This window comes from Zootoca vivipara, chromosome 6, assembly GCF_963506605.1.
Source record: "Zootoca vivipara chromosome 6, rZooViv1.1, whole genome shotgun sequence".
Classification (NCBI taxonomy): Eukaryota; Metazoa; Chordata; class Lepidosauria; order Squamata; family Lacertidae; genus Zootoca; species Zootoca vivipara.
The window spans coordinates 39226683-39240047 of NC_083281.1; the positions used below are offsets into that span (position 1 = coordinate 39226683).

Consider the following 13365-nt stretch of genomic DNA (forward strand, 5'->3'; position numbering starts at 1 on the left):
AGGATAGCTGCATTGTTTTGGGAAGAGTGAATTAGGTAGATTTACATTAAGATGTCAAGCAAACCAAATTTCTCCCCCATCCCTTGGTCAGGCAGAAGAGAAGAGGCAGTGGGGGGGGGGCGGGGAGGTGGATGGAGGGTTGCATCTGAAGATGCTTAAGGTGTTGAATCTTTGTGATTTTTTTTGTATACAACAAGCTAATTTGCACCTGATTTGCAACCAGGTTCTGTCTAGTATACCAGACACGGTCTAGCTAAATTTTATGTTTCTGCAAATGTGTGACACAGCTCTTGTCAGTTTAGATGTAGGCTTGCCATACATCAGGAAAATTCCTGACATGTCCTGGTTTTGGGTGTAAAAATGGCATGGGGGGATTTTTGCTGAACTGGCAAAATGTCAGGGAAAACCTGGCTGTATGGTGGAAATAGCTCCAAAAGCTAAAAATCACTATTTGTGTGGGAAGTCTGAACAATTTAGGTTTGTTCCCAAAAAAAGCTTGACAATTTTGGGATCCTCCTAAAAAAAGCTCAAGAACTTTGCGGGTGTCAGGAAATGTATCAAAATGGACATGCAAATATATAGTTAGGGATGAGGGATAAATTCAGCTCAGTCGTCACTTATAGGCAAACATTATAATTTACATTTTCCAAAACAACGAGAACCGAAACGAGAACCAGAACCTTTTGTGAATTTTGCAATGCACTTTCCCAGCCAACTAAAGTGTCCATAAGATTTATTTAGTTATTTAGTTATATAGTTCACAACCTTGTTCATAAAGATATTTGTAAACCAATGTTTCATTTTTTTAAAAAAAAATCAAAGCAGTTTACACCTGCTTGATGGTAATGAAACTGGAAAGTGGTTTAAAAATGCATAGATTGTATTTGTGAAAATGACATACATAATATGCATTACATTCAGTAAAATGTGTATATTAGGAAAAATTGCATATGCACATCCAAATATGTGTAAATTGGGAGAAATTTGATTAAAATGCTGATGCATTTTCATGAGGACTTAAAAAAATTGCAAGCTGGTGTGGAAAAATGGAGAACTGAACATAAAATGGAAAAAAATGAGAAATCAAGAGAAATCCAATTACTGTACCAGTTTCACCCATCCCTGCACTTTAAGCATTTATATGGGGAGTATTTGTTTGAATTCTCAGATTAGTGTGGAAATGGAACAGAATGGAGTTATGGGAGATGCATGAAAGGGACAGATTTCCCCATCTCTGCTCCAGTCACTTTTGAGTCTCATCACCTCTTTGCTTGAGGTTTGTCTGCTGACTCAGAGCAAAGTGAGACAGGGAAAAGGACATCCAATTGTTTAACAGAAATGAGTTGTTACTCACTGACCCACCTTGCATGCAGGGAAAGTTCAGCATGCAATATTTGCTGTGGCAACTTTTTTTTGTCAAATGATGCAACAAAAGGAAAGTGTGAAAACTTCATTTAACTTCATGCAGCCCTTAGAACACCTGCACTCAAATTAACCGGTGATCTGAAAATCAGTTTATCTGCTGGGATTCCTCAGAACAGTTTCCTTTTCTTACATCCATTTATAAAACACTCTGGTTTACTATCTTCGTTGCTGTGCATTCACACAGATAGACGGTCTATTGTGGCTATTGGGCCAAGAGATAACGGTCCCCTTCAACCAGGCCTTTGGCTGATTAATATTCTACAGCCTTTGTGTTTGTGGGAGGGGGCTTATTGTTTTGTTCTTTTCATTTTAACTATGGTGGACCCTCCTTCATTGGAGGTTTTTAAATAGCAGTTGGATGGCCATCTGTTAGAGATTATTTAGCTGTGACCCCTTTTTTACTGTCTGGATGCTTTCCATTAGGTTATCTTCTTCTTCTTCTTCTTCTTCTTCTTCTTCTTCTTCTTCTTCTTCTTCTTCTTCTTCTTCTTCTTCTTCTTCTTCTTCTTCTTCTTCTTCTTCTTCTCCTCCTCCTCCTCCTCCTCCTCCTCCTCCTCCTCCTCCTCCTCCTCCTCCTCCTCCTCCTTCATTTTTTAAAATTTAGACAAAGTAATAATAATAAATAAATAAATAAGAATACCCCCCGCCGGAGACCATTCCATTGTAACTATCCAACCTCCCAAAATTTCAACACCTCTTGCGGTTTGATCCCTTTCCGTTTTAACATTACAAATTCTACAAATACCTTCCATATCGCCTCAAAATCATTTCCCCTGCATATTCCCCGTCTTACTTTAATGGCACATGTTAATTTATCATTAATAGCTATACCCCCCACCTCTTTATACCATTCTTCCATTTTATATTCACCTTGCCCCTTCCACTTCCTAGCTATAATAACTCGTGCAGCTGTCAATGAATTTGTGAGCAAGTCCTTCATAGCCTGTGAACCTTCCACCCCACCGTAATTGATAATAATGCTACCTCTGGACTTTTTAGCTGCACTGCCAGGGACTGGGCTAGATGACCCTAGCGGTCCTTTCCAACTCTACAGCTCTATGATTCTGACAACAGGGCCTCTGCTCTGTTCCGCAAGGGCTCTTGTTATGTTCTTTTGTTTCTAAACTGTATCCTGGTTGCATTGTTGGAGTTTCCTGATTTCAGGATCTACTGTGTGTAGTTTTTGTTTTTCTGCTGTCTTTAAAGATGATCCTCGAAATAATCCCTGAGTGCATCCCCCTTTACATGCATGCCATTCTGCCAGAGATTTTTTTTCCAGGTGTTTGCCAGCCACTTACTCATGATGAATGTATTAGACATGTACTCCACCCCATTGTAAAGTTGTAAGCTGGCACACGCACCGTGTCCCTCGGTCTGCTCTAGGCTGATGTACGTGCATTTCGATCCTTCCCCTCCCTTCTGAAGGCAAAATGCTGAACATATTTTTCCCATCGCAAGGAAATACATTTGGCAGGTTTTGTAATGTAATCATTTTGGGGGGCTGGGGGAAGAGAACGTCTCTAATAACCCTTCTTCCAATTTTCTGCATTGCAGTCTCTCAAAGGTGGGAATTGGCTGAAACTCTGCATTTAATCCTCAGAACAGGTTTGTCCAGGGCAGCTGGGAAAGAGCAAATGCAGCCAATTAGCTCTTTATGTAACCTGAGCACGTTTCAGTAATTCAGCCTGTCTTAACATGACTTAAATACACCAAAGCAATGAGCAGGCATTTCATTAAGAATACACTGGGCCATGGTGGTTTTCATAAGCCCAATCCATCTTGCTCTTGTCACGTCCAATCAGTTCATTAACTAAGAGATGAAATACATTCAGGGGGAGGACGGCCACCAACACTTTAAGGAGCTGCCATCCTGATCCATAAAGTATTGGATTTCTGTTTGGCCAGGGGTGGCCTGGTCAATTCTTTGGACAAGGTGGACGTGGGTCTAATACAGCAGGCTTGTACCATTCACTACCAACCATACTGGCCCAGCCTTTCAGGGGAGAAGGGAAAACAGGGTGGCCTCCCTCTCTTTCAGGCACAGGAAGGAGGACTGCAAATTCTAATGAGCGCCCACTCTGCAAAGATGGCACGCAACTGCATGATGTGAAAGAAGGGCAAATGCTGCCAGGCCCATTTCCACCTGGCCTAGGGGGCAGAGCCCAGACTCACCTTGAACATCCAGAAGAGGCTCTTGGGAGGCCAGAGGGACATTGCTGGAACAACTTTTGGGTTGAGGCAACTGGCTAAAATGTTTTAAAATGTTTTAAATGGTTCTAATTTTGGCGGGTTGGTGTTTGTTAAATGTTTAGTTGGGGTTGGTGGTTATTTTAATTTGGGTATAATTGTAAACTGTTTCTTCTTCTTCTTCTTCTTCTTCTTCTTCTTCTTCTTCTTCTTCTTCTTCTTCTTCTTCGTTTCTATTGTTTCATTGGCTTATTTGTTGTCTGTGTTTGTAAACTTATGTAGAGAAGTTTGCATTAGGCAGGAGAGGTTTGACCCATCACTGTCAACCCGAGTGATCTCTCACAACGGGATGATGAAACCTAAGAACTCAGCATTTAAGTCAGTCAAGAGAACCACCACCACCAGCAGCAGTGGTTCAGCTCAGCATTGTGGAGCAAGCAAGTTGCTTAGGATCTCTCTCTGGGACCAGCGACAGGAAAGTTTATTGAACTGTATTAAGGACTAAAGACAAGACTGGATTGCATTGCTTGCTGTTAAAGAACAATGTGCTAGTTTGTATTTTGTAATGTTTATTTGCAAACTATTTTAGGACTGTTCTGCCATTAAGCTTTGCAGCTCTTTCCCCCCTCTTTTTTTGTAGTGGGGAGTGTTCATTTCTTCTCTGCACAAGGTCCGGATCAGCGATTCTTCTTGCAGCAACTCTTAACAGAAAGAGGTGTAGCTTTCCCCTTCTTTACACCCCCTTCTGCCCCCCCCCACCAAATGGGGCAAAAGATAATTCAGAAGCACAATTTGCCTCTCCTTCTCTCTCATCACAGTTAGTGGAGTTGCTCCCAACTCTTCAGACCTTCTTTCCAAGGGATTTCCCCCTCCCCCAATTTTTTTTTGCTTGTAATCAACTTTCCACACTTCAACTCAGACGATGCCCTCCACTGCTGGAGGCAGAAATTGCTCCTGAGTACCAGTTGCTGGAAATCGCAGGAGGGGAGGTTGTCATGTTCTTGGGTTTTCCACAGGCATCTGGTTGGCCAGTGTGGGAACAGGATAAAGGACCAGCAGAGCCACTGGTTGCCTCTTATGCCAAGGAACCTGTAGTCGACCACCCAGTTCTGTCTAAACATGGGGATCTGCAAGGAAAGCATCCAGACCAGCAAGGAATATTCTCAAGTGAAATGGCCTAGAGCAGATAAGGTGATAGTCCCTGACCCCCAGCCCAGTTAGACCCACATACAAGCCTGCCTCCCGTCTGACTTGAGTCCTGTGGTTGCAAGCCAATATGTGTATATACTTATTAAATTTTCCAGAACAAATTTAAATTGAAGCACTAAACATCAACATCAATCCTTCGACTCCCCTCCGCCCTTCCATGGTTACCATTATCAATCCCCCCAACTGCTTCACTTATTTTCTCCATTTTTTAAATAGTCCATTTACCACAGCTTTTTGTACATTACAAGCATTACTCAAATCCTGCCAATGTTTTTAGTTGTTTACAGTGTTCTCTTAAATACATTATAAATTTTCCCCATTCCTTCTTGAAATTCTTCTCTTCCTGGTTTCTGATTTTCCTGGTCAATTTTGCCATTTCGGTGTAGTCCATCATCTTCATCAGCCATTTGTCTCTGATCGGGATTTTATCTTGTAGTATCTGTGCTGCTATTGTCGCATACATAAATAGTTGTTTCTGCTCCTTCGAATGGAAGCCAATATTTTATGCTTGCCTTTTTTACCAGTTCATCTGAGCTTGGAGCATTGTCTTTGGGTGGACAGGCGGAGTCCCCCCAACCCCAGGAGACCCCCGAGCAGAATAATGACTCAAGAGAACATGCTATAGGATTAAAATTGGCCACAACTTTATTATGTTTCAGATGTAGGGAGACCTTGGCTCAGGCATTGGGCGTTTAGCCTTCCCAGTCCCCAGCTGGGGATCTGGGAGACATCAGGGTTATCCAGAATGTGTGGGGATTGGGCTGGCTCTGGAGAACATATGTTCAAGCAGAGAGCCCACCCCCCGTTTTGCCGCCATTGGAGGGGAGAGCAATGACAGCCTCTCGGCGTATGGCCAATGCCTCCCCTTAAGACCCCTTTAACGGGGAACCCTGAGATCACTGCCGCAAGGGGGCATGGGTCACGCTTCACGCCCCCCACCATTTAGGAAGATAGACTGAAGGATTCCGCTCAAGGCCTGAAACCGCCAAAGTTGTGACGTTTTGCTGTGGGAAAGGCAAAACCTGCCAATGCAGGAAAATTCCTTTCTGGCCCTTCAACAGCGACCCTAACATAGCAGTGCCTGCGTACCTGTGGAGAAGAGGTTAACCTGCAAAAGAAGACTTAACTGAGGGAGGGCAGGGTGGGAGAAGCTCTGGAGCCAACTGATGCTTTGCAGGTAAGATTCACCTTTTGTTGTGTGGGCAGGGCGGTCCCTCCCATTACCTGGCCGATCCCCTGGCAACGCCTCCCCAGGTGGGATTGGGCGAGTGGCTGAGTAGGCGGAGACCTCCAGGTATCCGGCCTGGGGAGGATGAAGCCGGCCCGAACTACCAGGAACCACACTGAGATCCAGGGGGCTGCGCATGATCATGCAAAAGGCGCCCCCATTTGATGTGGGGAGCGATCATTATAAATTTAAATCTGGGGTTGGGGGGCCCTTTTCAGCCTAAAGGTCATATTCCCTTCTGAGCCACCTTCCAAGGGCCACGTGACAATGGTGGGCAGAGCCAGAAGCAAAAAGAGGTGGAGTGGTGAATGAAAAGTTTGCTTTTGTACATAAAGCCAGCTTCTACCTAGGGTTGCCATATTTCAAGCAGTGAAAATCTGGACAGAAAAGTTGTTGAGCGTTTTTTTGGCTTCACTACACACTCTTCCCCCCATATTTCAGTTCTCTTTTGATTACTTATCCCCATCTAAACCAGGGGTGTCATACTACACCCTTGTGCAAATTAATTGAAACAAAGCATGTTTTCTATCTTACTTGTAATCCTGTACTCAACAAAAAGTCAGTTGATCATTATGGTGTCGGAAGCCTGCAGTCAATAGAAGGAATGATACGCTCGCCACAATATATTGAGGTTCTACAAAAGAGAGTTATTTCAGAGCTGGAAAAGAGGTATCCTGACAGTACTGGGATATTGCAGCAGGACCCAGCCCCCTGTCACACATCAAAAGTGGTGAAGAAATTCATGACAGAGCAGCAAATACAGGTACTTGATTGGCCAGGGAATTCCCCGGACGTAAATCCCATTGAGAATTTGTGGGCTATATGCAAAAGTCGCCTCCGTGCTGTAGACTGTACGGCCATGGAGAAGCTCACTCATGCGTTGATTCAAGTATGGTACAGGGATCCAAAAAAATCAACAGTGACTGTTCGAAACTAGTAGACCCCAGGCCAAACCATGTTCAAATGCTGCTTAAAAATAGCGGAGGTCATATCTGTTACTAATGTACGCATATGTGAGTTTTGTACAATAAACTACATTGTTTGTTTCAATTAATTTGCACAAGGGTGTATGTGCTGTACACTCTCTTAGTTGTCTGATGGCAGCAATTTGTTTCCTCAACAGTCCAGTTACTTTATACATTTTTCTCTCTTCTTCAAGACGCTGATGGGTAGCCCTTAAAAATATTTGGGCAATGATCATGTTTCGAAATATATTCCCAATACTTCCTTTGGGGCACATGCAGAGGCACATGCAAGAACTAATGTTTGTATTCATGATGACCACGTGGAGTGAAATTTTACCGCACTCTCACCGCACAAGCCAAGCTCTCCAAGGAAAAAAAGATGGTTTTGAAAATATGTGCAGACATCTGTCAATCATTAGCAACCACTTACACACTTTGAGGAATGATTTCAAAAGAATTGAAAACATCAAAATGTATCTTGCCTGGTGTCGACTACAAAGAAGCCCAGTCCCACAGGAGAACTAGGAAAGAAAGAAGCAGTTGATGGCAGCACACCAAGCATTGCATCTTAGAGACAGATTTCACTATCTGCTTACTCTGCTATAATTGATACATTTGAGGCTAATATGAAGAGGAGAGGTGAAGTGCACTAAAAAGCATAAGCCTGATTTTCTTTTCTACATGATATCTGACGAGAAAAATTCACAAGGCTCCCAAAAGCTAGTTGACTCCCTGTTGACATGAACAGGAATCTCTGTGGAGAACTAAGGCAGTTCCACTGTTCTATGTGTGCAAAGTTTAATGAAACAAGAAAAATGAAATTCAGTCACATTGAGCTTCATAAAAGATAGAGTACAATGTATATTTCCAAATGTAGATATCACACGATGCATTTTTCCAACTTTGATTATTGCCAACTGCTTGGCAAATTGCTCTTTTTCTCAGCTGAGAAGAATAAAAAAACCTCTCCCACAACAACATATGTGTCAGTACAGACATGATTCACTTTCCCTGCTGTGTACGGACATACTTTGTGGAGTCAGCGCCTGTAAAATTTTCCAGAATTTTTGCAGTTAGAAAATCTAGAAAGAAGCAGTCTTAGTTTTGTGCCATTTTGAAAAATAAGACTTTATTTTGAAGTACGAGGGGGGGACCCCTGCACACCACAATATTTTCAGTGCTTAGAGCCTCTAAATGACTTAATCCAGCCCTGAGAATTCCCAATTGGTCTCACTGACTTGTTAATGGGAGTGGTTTTCCTGTGTTATTGAAATGAAAGGTGAGCTTCTGTCTCAGGTTTGCTGATGCTGCAGGCTTCTTGCAACTCTTGCTTACAAGGTAGGCCATCTCACAGAGGTTGAGAATGACACATAGTATGGCAGTGGCTACCATGAAATAAGTGAAGAGCTTCTTCTCTGTAGGCCGAGCAATGAAGCAGTCAACCACGTTGGGACAGGGAACCACAGCACACTTCACCACCCTTGGAAGATCAAAGTTGGGATATAGGCAGTGGAAGATGTAGAGGAAGGTGAGATCCACAGTTGCCTTGGCAAGGAGGCTGAGTAGGTAGGTCCACCACAGGCCTCCACACTTCTTCCTGGGGTTGGGGTACTGTGGATGGAAGTGTTCTCTTGCCCTTTCCAGGCACTTCTGCTCCTTGGTTTTCCAATAGGCCACATGCATGAGGACGAAAAGAGAAGGGCATGTCACCAGGATAAGCTGGAAGGCCCAGAAACGTATGTGAGAGATGGGAAAGGACTGGTTATAGCAGACATTGGTGCAGCCAGGCTGACGTGTGTTGCACATGAAGTCTTGCTGGTCATCGGACCAGACATGCTCAGCTGCCACTGTGTAGACAAGGAAACGGAAGATGAAGACCACCGTGAGCCACACACGCCCCAGACCTGTGGAATACTTGTTCACACCACTCACAAGTTCTTGGAATGAGTCCCAGTTCATTTTCTCAACTTGAGGCTAGGGCAACAAGAGCTGGAAAAGGAAATAAATGAAACAGGAATGAGTGGGGTGGCCTTGATTGACGTCGCACCATGTATGTGTTGGAAGTGCAACAGCAGAGATCACTCTGTTTGTAACTTAAGGGTTAATTCTGTAACCAGTAAGCCAACTAACCAAGATGGGGTACTGCTTGCAACACTGTCTCCAGAAGGTGGTGCTTGTGGGGGGGGGGGGAATGCTACTCTTCTCCCTCCAATGTGAGGTGCCAAAGGGGTCAGTTTTATTCCCATGCTGTTTAACAGCAACATGCTGAGTGGGGTCATGTGGGGATTTGGAGTTAATTGTCATCAATATGCAGATGGCATGCAACCCCATTTCTTCTTTACACTAGCAGGTGTGGCAGTAGATGTGATAGACAGGTGACTGGCCTTGGGGATGGACTAGATGGCTACTTTGGGGGACACTCTTATAATAGTAGAGACCAATGGTTCTGACTTGTATCGAGGCAGCTTCTACATATAATAGTGGACGGCTCAATCCCTGGCATCTCCAGGTGCGGGTGGGAAAAAGGCTTGCCTGGAACTCTGGAGAGCTACTGCCAGTCAGTGCAGAAAATATTGAGCTGGATAAACCAATGGTTCTGACCTATATCGAGGCAGCTTCTTGGGTTCATGTGCTCATGCCAGGGTGATGGGGCACCTGGGTGCTGCTGCTGCCCCTTGGCCTTCATCTAGGCTAGGTGTGGTAACTGGATAGTCCTTATCTTCCACACACCAGCCAATCACCTGATAGCAACACAGAATCAGGCAACCTGTTTTTGCCTATGGCGTTTGAAACCAACCTGTGTTGCCAAAGGCATTGTGCTTTGCCAGCTCCAGTGATCTTGCAAAGCCCCACGCACGTGCTTTGCAGGCCTTGTGCAGCTGTTCCTCAGGAACTGCAGGTGCAAGACCGCTTTGGGCTCAGCCACATCTTCATGTGTCCCCCTCTTGCCCCATATATCTTGCATCAGGCATAAGTCAGGTGGGTGTGCCTGGGTCAAAATAGTCTGGTGGGTCAAAATGGGGTCCATGGGTTGGAGGTTCACTGCTACTTTTCTAGGTCCAAATACCTGGTGGACCAGATTTGGCCTTTGCAAAACAACAGGCAGTGGTCACTAAAGCAAACAGTGTTTTTATCCATCTTTAAAAGGGTCAGTTCCTCCTAAGCGAGCTGCTGCTTGTCCCAGTTTGTTTAGCTCTTTTAGTCCCTCCAGGTCTTTGCACAACCTGCAAATCCATGTGTTTAACAAATTGGGTGTATCTTCCTGGGAAAATAAGAACATGACTCACCTGGAGTGTTGCCTCCAGGCGCAGTAGAAAGATGCACCCAGGCAATTTGATCTAGCATGACAGTCACAGTTTGGGTGCGAAAAAGAATCTCGTAAGGAAAACAGAAGGAAACACCTTCCTTTCCCCTTTGTACATAGACAGGTGGATAGTAGGGTTGGTTATACTGACCCACCAGCTGCATTACCCTGAGGGGGCGGAACAAGGCAACTGGAACAAAGTGGGGTCGGAAGTTACTATTTTGCCCTAATCGCCTCTGCTGTGGAAAACTGAGAGCAACTGGACCTCTGATCTGCTGGGATCAATCTGGGATCAATCTGATCTTTGGTATCAATATAATGATCTTTATATGGAACAGGGAACTACAAAACAAGAAGGAAGAACTTCCGGGGCTGAGAAGAGTTTGGTTGTTAGATTATTATTATTTAGTGTGTTTCTATCCTGTTTTTCTCCGAAGCTGGGATTCGAGATGGCTTACAACATTATAAAATGCAAAGTGATAAAAACTACCAGTTAAAAACAAGAATTAAAATACATCAAAAGATGTTTAGAACCAACAATTAAAATAGAGCTTGCCCAAAGGGAACCCATCTAGTCCTGCATTCTGTTCTCACAGTGGCCACCTAGATGCCCCAATGGAAAGCCCACAAGCGCTGGTCCTTATGTAGCCAAAGGAAGCTCATTTCACACCTAAGGGAGGAGGTGGGAGGAGGCCCAGGGAACCCCTAAAGTTAAAAAGGGGAGAAAAACACACTCTTGATGGGGAGGTGGGACTAAAACAGCAAAATTAGGACTGGGCATGCTGATTGACAGTTGTGTGGTGTGTGTGTGTGGGGGGGCAGTATGGAGAACTGAGTGGGAGGAGAATGATATGGAGCTGCTGCAATCTAGAGCAGGGAGCACTCCCCACTGCAACAGGATATACTTATTTATTGCAAAAAAAATCCCCGTTTTAAAATGCACGTCCCCGCTGATCTGCAAAATTAATCGTTCCATAGGCATTCTTAGGTTACCCTGCAGCAAAATTCAAAAAGTGCTTAGCACAGAGAAGAAAGATCCCTAGAAGAAACCCGACTCTTACCTGAAGGCAGAGCATTTTGCTGACTCTGGATCACTTTCCCTATGAACGTGGCTGTCCCCAAGTCTCCTCTGACTTTGATGACGGGGCGGCAGGGCGTCTTGACACTGGGTGTGCCTCTGCCTCCTGCCAGTGGCTCAATGACCCATTGAAATGCTCATGGTTCACAAACCAGAGAAACTAAATTAAACGGACAAGTTATTTCTTTTGGGGGGATGGCCCAGGTGAGGAAATTCTGGTCCCCTTCTTTGATTGCTGGCTTCGGAGAAAGAAAGGTGGTGGCCCTGAACCAGAGACTTACTTTCAGTGCACATGGGGACGGTGCATGATGCAGTCGTCTTGCTGCATCAAAGCCCACCTAGGTCTTGCCTGTACCTGCAGGAGAGACTACCTGGGGACCTCACCTATGAGTTCCATCACAGAGCAAAGGTGGGATTGAAATGCAATGCATTCATAAAATATCCCGTGGGACTTGTTATTTGCATTTTATCAAACATTTTCTTTTGTTCTGTCTTTATAAACCTCCCCCCGCTTTGACTCCCTTGTGCTCTAGCTTATGCCACCTTGTTGTGTGATCAGCATTCAGAAACCACAGGTGTACTGCAGCATGGATGGGGAACCTCAGACTTGTGGGTCAAATGCAACTCTCCAAGCCCCACCCCTCTGTGGCCTTGCTTCAGGTGTTTTTTGCCTGGCTGGAATATGTCCTCGATGCCTCTTTCATGTCTGGATGGAGGACAGAGATTGGTATGTGAGCCTGTACGTAGAAACTAGCCTACTGTACAACGGTAACATTTCTTTACATTTAGGACACCATTGCATATGTATATTATTCTATATTATTAAAAAAAATCTTTGAATAATTCCATTTCTCGGTTTCTGCCCACTTTTGTCTCTGGCCCCACCCACCTTTGGGATGTGGCCCTTGGAAAGTGACCAAGATGGGTATCTGGTCCCCAGACTGGAAAAGGCTCTCCACCCTTTTATTACAAAGTACAGCATCAGGAGATCAGATGTGACATGGGGGGCATGCAGGGAGAAACCAGCATTTCACTCCCAACCAGCATTTATAGAAATCACGCAATAACGAAAGGACAAATCAATGTGAAGCAAAATAAAAAATAAGGAAAGAAAGGAAAGAATGCAATGACTTAAAATTAAACTGATTTTTATTTTGAATTCTCACTCATATTTGGATATGGATACCTGTGTCTAAAAATCCAAAATTTTGAACACCAGCAATTTTTTTTTAAGATTAGAGTTCTATTTTCCAGTTTGGAATATATACTTGCTTTTCCTCTGTTTTCCATCTCTCACACTGATGATGCATTTTCCAGATTCCAAAGCCATTTGTTCCATTTGTGTTTAAATTGTCAAGGACTGATATTATTCAAAGAAGGGCTTGGGCTCAATAATCTTTTGAAGCGCTCACAGACCTTTCACAGATTTGATAATAGATAATTTTAATAACTCTTGCTTATAGCACAGAATATTATAACTTGTGTTTATAAAATATAATTAGCCGCGTAGATTGAAATTTGGCATGTTCAGTCTTCCTTTCTTTTGCTCCTCACACGTAATGCTTATTTGATTCTTGGATTTCTGCTGCTCCGTATGAATCTCGAAGCAAGTTGCTGCCACTTAATAATTTGCTGAGCTGGTAATTTTAATTGCATCTGTTGGATTAAAAACATAAGTGGCTTGCCCAGTGCAGGAAGGCGGGGGATTGAAATGCCAGTGTCTCAGCAGTCTGAGGGGAAGATTCATAGCTTCTTTCTGACCAGAGACCTGAGCATGGTACATATACACCACTTGCTGACTCACCCTTCTCCAGGTAAGAAGCAGTAAACCTGCTTCAGGGAAACTCATGTTTGACTCTACTGGGTGAACCACTTCTAATTTATGTTTGCAAACTTATTTTACCTGACGTCATTTTTTTTAAAAAAACATTCACAGTTGGGTTTAAGATTTCTTTTTTGATCTGATGGT

General features: G+C 43.9%; 1 protein-coding gene across 1 annotated transcript; it reads right to left on the reverse strand.

The window, feature by feature from the left end:
* Nucleotides 1–7506: 7506 nt before the first annotated feature.
* On the reverse strand, nt 7507–8973 carry LOC118086763 (gap junction beta-4 protein-like). Its single transcript, XM_035118755.2, has 2 exons — nt 8350–8973; nt 7507–7614 (listed from the first exon to the last, which is right to left on the reverse strand). The coding sequence occupies exons 1-2, from the start codon at nt 8971–8973 to the stop codon at nt 7507–7509; spliced, it is 732 nt and encodes a 243-aa protein (XP_034974646.2).
* Nucleotides 8974–13365: the final 4392 nt, after the last annotated feature.

Bases quoted from the DNA above. Each gene is read 5' to 3' on its own strand.
- LOC118086763 (XM_035118755.2), bottom strand. From the start codon at position 8,973: ATGAACTGGGACTCATTCCAAGAACTTGTGAGTGGTGTGAACAAGTAT. The intron at 7,615-8,349 runs GTAAGCAAGAGT...TATCAATTATAG, and splicing joins TCTGTGAGATGGCCTACCTT to CAGAGTAAGCAGATAGTGAA.